The 9735-nt window shown below is 31.0% G+C and overlaps 1 protein-coding gene across 1 annotated transcript; it reads left to right on the forward strand.

Moving 5' to 3' along the window:
• The first annotated feature begins 722 nt into the window (after positions 1–722).
• LOC149156949 (3beta,22alpha-dihydroxysteroid 3-dehydrogenase-like) lies at positions 723–7500 on the forward strand. The gene is made up of 9 exons (XM_089438888.1): positions 723–999; positions 2504–2825; positions 2930–3079; positions 5908–6177; positions 6293–6379; positions 6475–6559; positions 6941–7047; positions 7167–7288; positions 7371–7500. Exons 2-9 carry the CDS (start codon positions 2688–2690, stop codon positions 7459–7461), a joined length of 1050 nt encoding a protein of 349 aa, XP_089295014.1. The 5' UTR covers positions 723–999; positions 2504–2687; the 3' UTR covers positions 7462–7500.
• The last annotated feature ends 2235 nt before the right edge of the window (positions 7501–9735 follow it).

Genomic DNA, 9735 nt, shown 5'->3' on the forward strand with positions numbered 1-9735 from the left:
ATATCATTTTTTATTTATTTATTAATATAAATATTATTATATTAATTTTAAATATAACATAGTAAAATACCGTTAAATACAATAAATTTAAGCTAATTCAATATAAACATTCATAATTCTTAAAAAAAAATTCATAATTATTAAAAATGAATGAATATTTACCTTTCACTACAACTGCAAAAATGAAAGCAATGAATATTTGCCTTTCACCTCAATTTCAAGAATCAAACCAAAAACATATTTTCTACTAATGTTGAATAAAAAGAAAAAAAACAATCTCGGAATTTGTGTCTTTACATCTATCCATTAAATATTACTCTATGATCCTCAATATTTACAATGTTGCTGTTAGATTGAGTTATGTTGAAAATGACTCCACGTTACTGTTAGATCGAGTTGAAATGACTCGGTGCCTCCGTGAAGCTCATCCAATTTCTAAATCTCAGCGCGCTCATGGCAGACAACAATCCTCAAAAGTCGTGACATTAAAATTTAAAAAAATGCCGCTAATGCTTTAGAGACGTGTTATTACAATTAAAAAATTTACAAAGCTAACTGCTGTAAAATAATGGCGATATGTGATGATGAAAGGCCACCAATATTTACTGTGATATTATCCAGTGATGTGGATATACAACCTCTGCGCCCGCGCATTAATGGTCAATATAATTAAACAATATAATTGCGATTTGTGAGGTTGAAGTGAGGCTTCTACTTTTCACCCGCTGGCTGCCTTGGCTGAGGAACGCTTGTAAGGGTCGCTATATTTGTGCATCCATTCCACTGCGAGACTCATCCTGCAATGGAGACCAGTATGATGATAGGGATACTAGTAGCAGGGGCAATGGCAATGGCAGTGCGGCGTTTAGTCATACAACGGCAACGGCCAAAGAGGAACCAGGGGAATCTGCCCCCAGGGGCTGTAGGATGGCCCCTTCTCGGAGAGATTATCTCATTTTATTTTCGGACGCAGAAATTCATGGAGGAGCGGCGTAAAATGTAAGCACCTAATTATGTTCAGTACTTTTTTAAGAATTGCTCCTTACCCAGATAAGCTAGATGTCCTGAAGCCTAAGTAGAGGTAGGGAATCTCTAAATGTAGCAGACCCAGCATTAGTATGCAAAGCTCAAGGTTGTAGAATTGAGCTCAAGCAAATGTTTTAGATATGTTTTACAGTGTAATTTGATGGTAGATTTCGGAACATTTTTCTTTTTTGGTATTTCATTTTTATTTATTAATTTTAATTTTTTAAGAATATTTTAAATATGTAATGAAAATGAGAATGAAATTATAGTGATTTCACTTTTATTCATTAAATTTTTAAAATATTTCAAAATTTGTAGTGAAAATAAGGATGTCTTTAATAGTCTGAAACTTCAACTTCAAAGTGTTTAAGGGACCTTAGTTATCTTGGCTATGGTGTGTTAAGATTGAGATTTTTTTGTTTTCCTTTATCTTTGATTCATAAACTTTTCATATGATTAAGAATTTGAATTTAGGTTATTTAAAGAAATGAACTTATTTTTAGGTTCATCTGGCTAAAGATAGCTTATGAGACAGATTGCTTCTTCATCGTGTTGATGTATTAGGCCGTTTTCCTGTGAAGCCTCACAATAAACGCCCTAGCTTCTCGACAAACCCCTCTTCACAATAAACCCTCATTGCTAAATAGATTATCCCAAGAGTTAGATTGTCTTTGAAGGTCTGACATTCTAAAATGCACTGCGTTTTTGTTTCCACTTTTTGGAACAACAAAAAATACATTCTCTTTCCTCCCACACTTCTTTTAGCTTTTTCCAGCCCCTTCTTTTGGCTTTTTCCAAAGCCCTGTTTCACAATGAAGTTGATGAGACGTAGTCCTTAATTAAGCAATAAAAATTTTGGCTCTCGAAGAAATATTAGTCTTTTTGTTGATGATTATGAGTGGGATTAAACACTTCAATATATTATTTTTTCTTTGTCCCTAGCTCTTAACTTTAATTTATATATGTTAAATTAAATTTGATTGTAAATTTCAATAAAATTTTGAATTTGAGTTATTTATATATGTTAAATTTAATTGATTGCTATTTATATATGTTAAAGTTAATTTGATTGTAGATTTTAAGAAAATTTTGGAATCTGATAGATAAGAGTGAAATCACTTGTGCGTTTATTAAATATTTCAAAATATTTCTGAAATTTACCATCAAAATAAAGATGACATATAAAATATCCATTTTTAAGTTCTGGTCATACATAAAAACTCTTGAAAACTGAAATGTTTGAATGAAGTATCTTTATTTATGTCTATTGCAGATTCCAAAAATATCCTAGAATCTAGCGGTCTAGACCCATTGTTTGAGGCTCTCCTAACCCTCAAATTCTCATATATTTCAAAAATCTGCAATAAACATAAAGCATGAGGCTCTGCACCTTCTTCACCTGAACTTTTGACCTAGCAACCCCAATCCCAACTAGCTGTCAGGGATGAAAGATGAACATCTGCGCACATTTCTGCAGGTATGGGAACGTGTTTAGAACAAGTATTTTGGGATATCCAATGTTAATCTCAACTGATCCCGATGTCAACAAGTTTATTCTGCACAACGATGATCGGCTTTTTGTTCCTTAATATCCGTCCCACTTCACACAGTTATTAGGAAAGTGGAATATCTTTGCAGCTCGTGGAGATTTTCACAAGAGAATGCGAGGAACTGTCTTGCGTTTCGTGAATATTTCGGTTGTCAGAGACCAGCTTCTGTTGGAAATACAAAATATCATAACTTCCAGTTTGTCAGGTTGGGGAGGAAGAAATGTGAATGTCCTGCAGGAAGCAAAAGAGGTCATCACGCGGTCTAATGTTCGATCCTTCATTCAATTATTATCTAATGACTATTGCATTTTTTATAATAATTGCCTGGATTCGACTCGGTTTGGATGGTGCAGATGATATTTTCGCTCATGGCTAGTCACATATTAAGTCTTTCAGCGAGCCCCGAACTGGAGAACATGAAGCGCGATTTTTGTGATGTGATAAAGGGCGTTTACAGCGTCCCATTGAATGTCCCTGGCACAACTTACTACAAAAGCTTTCAGGTAATACTATATATTAATGGATCCAGGAAGATTTTCTTAGTTGTATCATTATTAAATATATTATACAATAAAACAATTATAAAATAATAATTATGTCGATAGGCTTGGTATTCTGTGTCTTGTATTCTTCAGAATAGGGGTTCCAAGTTTAAATTTAATAAATGTGATTCTGAGTAGTATACAGGATTGAATTGATGTAATTAGGAGTTTACAAAATCCATAATCATTTATCTTCCCTAACTCATTCCCCTGTGAGACTTATGATTGTATGACATGTGCGCACTTCTATCTATTTATATTATAATTTTATGCGTGCTTTGGCATTGGCATGATACTTTCATAGTATAAATTAGCAACAAAAGAATATATTTCAGGAGTGAAGCATTTGTATTGAAATTCATATAATATCTCATTTCTCTTTGAGATTTATGATTGTATGACATGTGCTCACTTCTATCTACTTATATTATAACCTTATGTGTGCTTTGGCATTGGCATGATACTTTCATAGTATAAATTAACAACAAAAGAATATATTTTAGGAGTGAAGCACTTGTATTGAAATTCATATAATATCTCATTCCCCTTTGAGATTTATGATTGTATGACATGTGCGCACTTCTATCTACTTATATTATAACCTTATTTGTGCTTTGGCATTGGCATTGGCATGATACTTATATAGTATAAATTAACAACAAAAGAATATATTTCAAGAGTGAAGCACTTGTATTGAAATTCATATAATATCGCATTTCCTTTTGAGATTTATGATTGTATGACATGTGCGCACTTCTATCTACTTATATTATAACCTTATGTGTGCTTTGGCATTGGCATGATACTTTCATAGTATAAATTAACAACAAAAAAACATATTTAAGGAGTGAAGCACTTGTGTTGAAATTCATATAATATCTCATTCCCCCTCGAGATTTATGATTGTATGACATGTGCACACTTCTATCTACTTATATTATAACCTTATGTGTGCTTTGGCATTGGCTTGATACTTTCATAGTATAAATTAACAACAAAAGAATATATTTCAGGAGTGAAGCACTTGTATTGAAATTCTTTTAATTGATAAAAGTGTTTTTTGTGATTCATATTTAAAAATAATTAATAATTAATTTGAAAATTTTAAATATTAATATTGAAAAAATTAACATATTATTGTTAAAATTAAGATTGATTCTTAGTCTTTAATTAAATTGATTAAAAAATTTTATTCAAATCAATATCCAAAAACAATTAATATAAAAACCCTAAACAATTAATATGAAACTTTAAAAATATAATTATTAGAATAAGGATTGATTCCTAATCTGTTTTAGGATTTAAGTTAATATTAAATTGGTGTATATGAATTTTTATTTATAAGACAAGTGATCTGTTTTTATTTGATAATTTTGCTAAAATTTATGAAGTGTACAGACTCTACTCATTAAATTTATGAAGCTTTGAATTAGTAGCTTGTTAAAGAATGCATAATCTTAGAAGAAAGGTGTTGATCCCAAGAAAGATGTTATTTGGTAAGTGTTGGCTTGGATGTTCTTAGTGAGACTTTGGGAACTTATAACCTCTTAATAAAAAACTTACTCTTAAATCATTAAACTTATTCTCTTAAAAAAAAAAAAAAAACTTTTAAACCATTAACCTATTCTCCTGATTTTCTAAAACACTTATGAATCAACAAGCACTTTTAACTCTCTCTTTCTCACAAAACTTATTATTTAAAAAATAATTAGTTTGATTTTAAATTTTTCAATCTATTTAACAAACTAATTCTTTTAATCATCCATTTTTTATAAGCTATTTAAATTATTCTCATAATTTTCGAAAACACTTAAAATCAACAACTATTTTTAAATCTCCCCTTTTCACCCAACTTATTAATAATAAATAAATAATTAATTTAATTTTGAATTTTTCAATCTACTTAATAATTTTCCAATCCACTTAACAAACTAATTCTTTTGATCATCCATTTTTTATACAGTTCAACCGGCCATAGTGCCAATGTTTGAGCCAGTGATCATATTTGACCAGCGATCTCCTCATCTTATAGGGATTTGTTTTTTAGAAAGGTATTTTTCAACTTTGTGCGAAAAACTCCTCATCTTATAGGATTTGTTTTTTTAGAAAGGTATTTTTCAACTTTGTGCAAAAAAACCACCTCTGAGTTTTTACCAATTATATATCTATTTTATGCCAGAAATCACTGGTAAGTTTTTACCAATAATATATGTAATAATTTTCTAATTGTTTATTTATTTATTTTTCTCACTCACCATTATAGTATTTAGATTGATTTAATGGAAGAATAATTTAATAATCTAATTACTAGATGTTGTTATTAAAATTATATAAAACTTAACCTCTATTAAATGTAATCTAAATATCTTTTAAGTATCCCAACACCACAAGTAATTGAGGGGAGAGACTTATTTTATAATTCAGTATGATGTGTAAGAATGTCTGTCCTTCATCAAAATTGATAATGCGTAGAGATGTCTACTCTTCATCAAAATTAAAATTTTACTCATATAAACCAAAAACAAAAACAAAAACAAAAACAAAAACAGACACAGACACAAACACAAACACAAACAAAACAAAACAAAACAAAACAAAAACTTGTAATCAAAACAAATAAATCTCTCTCTGCTCATATCAAATCTATATTTAAAATAAACCTATACAGATTCCTATCATCAACCCCTCCCTAACCAAACCTTACAATCACCACCTTCCATATGTGACCAATTGTATATGAAATGCTTTGAAACCTTTATCATCTGTTAGAATTTCCTTTGAATTTGCAGATAAGGCAGAAGCTGTCTAATCAGATCAAAAGCATCATCGAGGAGAGGAAAAAGAACATGTCGTCCAACCATTCATATGACGACCTGTTATCGTCCATACTGAAAGATGCGACAGAAAAAGAAGCTGCAGGCAAAACTGAATTTACAACGGAGCAGATAGTAGATTTAATTGTGCTGTGTGTGTTCGCCGCCGTTGAAACTACACCAAGGACAATGGCGTGGGTAGTGAAGCGTCTATCTGAAAATCCACATATCATTTCAGAACTCAGGGTTTGTATTTTTTATATTAAAAAGAAAAAATTCACTGAAATCACACTAGTAGTTTAAAGAGATATATGGATATCACCTTATCTGAGGATTATGACAATAATCCCCGTTGACTCAGGAAGAACACGAAGCAATCAGACGGAGCAAAGGAGACACTGAGAGTCTATCATGGGAGGACTATAAATCAATGACGTTTACCAGAAGTGTAAGTTACTGTATAAACACCATAACAACTGATCTCCTTTTTCTGTCAAAACCTAATGAGAACATCAAGAACTGAATTCCAGTTTGTCTTCTCAGGTGATCAAAGAAACGTTGAGATTTGGGAACCCACCTCTCTACAACTTACTGTACAGAAAAGCTATTGAAAATGTGGAAGTGAAAGGTATGGAACGTTCTCTATAAGAAACTGCACTATGTTATTATTAGCATATTTTTTTGCTCTTTATACTGGAGTGCTTTTTTATATTTGCAATGAAAACACTGAAATTTTAGAGTATTTTTCTATATTTGGTGGATGGTAAAGTTTGGTTTAGGGGAATCCAAGAAAGTCTAACGTTGTTTAGCAATAACTAGTAATAATATAAAAAAACTTTACTTCACCAATTAATGGCTATATAAACTAACCCTTAACTATTCTTATATAGATAGTGGATTCTAAAATATTATTTTAATGGATATAGTGAAGTGTTTGATTTTACTGAGTTTTGTTCCATAAAATTTATGTATGATCGTGATTTCTGACCAATCGTGCTCTTATGTGAAGGATATACAATTCCCAGAGGATGGACGTGCATAATATATGATCAATTCACCAATATGGATAGCCAGTACTACGAAAACCCTCTTGTCTTCAATCCTCGCCGGTGGCAGGTGTGACATGAACCCATGGCTTGTGAACTTAAAATTATTCTGAGCAGCCTTTACTTGTCTATCTGGTTTTGTTAAAATTATTATCAGTAGGATTTATATTGTTATCACACAACTTTCAGAGCAAGGATACAGATCAAGCGCCCTTTATACCTTTTGGAGGAGGCCCTAGGCTTTGTCTCGGATATGAGTTAGCTATGGTGTTTATTTCCGTTTTTCTGCATCAGCTTGTCACAAAATTCAAGTAAGCTATAAATATATTATCTCGTATATGATTCTTCTTTCACCAGTTGATGTTTCACCAGGCTTTTCATTGTTTCATGCAGATGGGAATGTATTCCCAGTACCAAGCCAAAGTGGTTTGATTCGCCCTTCACCTTAACAATGGATTGCCAAATTCATGTACGCGATCGTTGATGGCCAAAATTGTTGGGTGAACAGTGATACACCTTTGTCACAACATTGGAATCATAGTTTATATGTATATTTGTAGGTACGATAAAAGGATTGTGATGCAACATTTAAATTATGAAAAGTTTCAAATTTATCATCCAACATTTAAATAATGATAATGCTAGATCATCTTATCCAATATTTACATTATAAAAGGTTTAAATTACATTATATTGTAAATATTGTATTGAAAATTTTAATTATAACATATCCGATGATTCTTATAGTTAGAAAATCGGATATTGTACGAAAAGAATTTAATTTATATTTGTAAAATTAATAAAATATTTAATTATATTATATATAAATAATATTATTTAAAAAAAAAATTTAAATAGTTTTATCGAGGCTTTATATAAATGTCTAGTATGTTAATATTAAGTGTTTTAATAATAAAGACTCAACTAATTGAGCTTTCTCAACTACTTGAGGCTTTATATAAATGTCTAGTATGTTAATATTATATTAAGTGTTTCATATATTTTTAAATTGTTTTAGATAATTTTTTAAAATAAATAATTATAAAATATTAATAATTATTTAGAAATCATTTTATGATGATAATGATGATGGTTAATGTTCACTGAAACCAAATTTTGGCCTATAGGACCTAAAGAAACGAATTGTTTAGTTTGATTTAAGATTTTATTCATATGCTCAAAGAGCTTGGAGAGAAGCCTCCGGAGCTCACTGTAATTTTGACAACGTAAAAGGCTAGGAAGACCAATATTGCAACAAAGATTTTGAAACTGATACACTACAAACTTTTTGTAAAGAATACTCTAAATACTTTAAATTATCTAGTAATTCGCTACTAGCTTTCCATAATATTTATAATTTCTTCTATATTATCTCCATTAAAAAAACAAACACTTCTCCTTAGGAACCCTTGGTATCCCGTCATCTCATGCCTTCCTAGATATCCCTCCGAGGAAATACAGAAGTAAAGTTTGAAGTTCACGTATTTATGGAGTGTTTATTTTGGATTCTTAATAATATTCTTAATTATTTTAGAGATTGGAAACTTAATTCACTAAGAGTTATGATGTGGAAGGTGAATCATCTTGAAGAGTCCACAAAAGTCCAGAGATTTTAAAGATGTATCCAACATTCATATATTTATATGTAATATAATAAAGTATTCAAGAGATTTTAAAAATGACTCCAACACTCATATATTTATATGTAATATAATAAAGTATTCAATAAGTTTTACAAATAATCCAACACTCATATATATTTATATGTAATATAATAAAGTATTATAAGTTTATCTGTGTTACTTAACATGGTGTCAGAGCAAGCTAATTTTTATTCTGCCACTGTTTTTTATGAGGTTTTTTTTATTTGTTTTCTTGCATTTTTTCTCATCTTGCTATTAGTTGCACGACTCTCACTTGATATCCAACAGTGTTGGAATAATGTAGAAATGATATGTCTAGATAGAGTTGAGTAGTCAGTGTTTGAGTCTATTTGTCAGGAGTTGTGTCTTCGTAGTTTGCGTTGTGAGTTGATGATTAGACTTAGATTATCTTAGACGTTGTCTATGTGTGCCTATATAATGAATTGGTTGTCCAAACAGTCCGATCAATGAAATTTGATTTCATTCTTGTGCATCTCTCTAATGTTCTAATAAACAGTTTTCTGCTATAATGTTCTAATAAACAGTTTTCTGCTATAAGTGATGAATCTATTCTCAGCTAAACTCAAGTTAAATTCTCTGCCCACAGTCCCCAAATAGCATGGAAATAGCAAAAACATGCGTTCTCCTCATAATAGGTCTGCAGCATCCAGTCTACCAATTTTACCCTAACACTCCACTAAACAGCAAAAACACTCACCGACCAAGCTTCCTAGACCGACATTGGCAATCTTCCCCAGAATTTCCAGTCAAGCCAAACATTGTTCCGTCGAATCCTCTCGGCAATTTTTCTTCATTATGTATTTTCGCCCTGCATTGCTTGCAAGACTCCCGAGGTTTTGCTTGTTTTGATCAACGAGTGCATTAAAATGTTAAAAAAAATATACGTTGGTTCCTTCGAATCCTCTCGACAGCTTTTCTTCATTACGTATCTTCGCCCTGCATTGCTTGCAAGACTCCCGAGGTTTTGCTTGTTTTGATCAATGGGTGCATTAAAATGTTAAGAAAAAATATACACTGAGATATGGTTGTATCCATCATATGGGAAGAAACTTTGGTTACTGTCTGGTTCTTCCTCGACTGCACAAAACTACCCA

Source organism: Pinus tabuliformis, chromosome 9 (assembly GCF_031772625.1).
Source record: "Pinus tabuliformis cultivar Carrire ecotype Pingquan chromosome 9, CPIR1, whole genome shotgun sequence".
Taxonomy (NCBI): domain Eukaryota; kingdom Viridiplantae; phylum Streptophyta; class Pinopsida; order Pinales; family Pinaceae; genus Pinus; species Pinus tabuliformis.

Coding starts and splice junctions, on each gene's coding strand:
- LOC149156949 (XM_089438888.1), top strand. CDS start 2,688: ATGCGAGGAACTGTCTTGCGTTTCGTGAATATTTCGGTTGTCAGAGAC. Junction 2,826..2,929: donor TCCTGCAGGAAGCAAAAGAG/GTCATCACGCGG, acceptor TGGATGGTGCAG/ATGATATTTTCGCTCATGGC. Junction 3,080..5,907: donor CTTACTACAAAAGCTTTCAG/GTAATACTATAT, acceptor TTGAATTTGCAG/ATAAGGCAGAAGCTGTCTAA.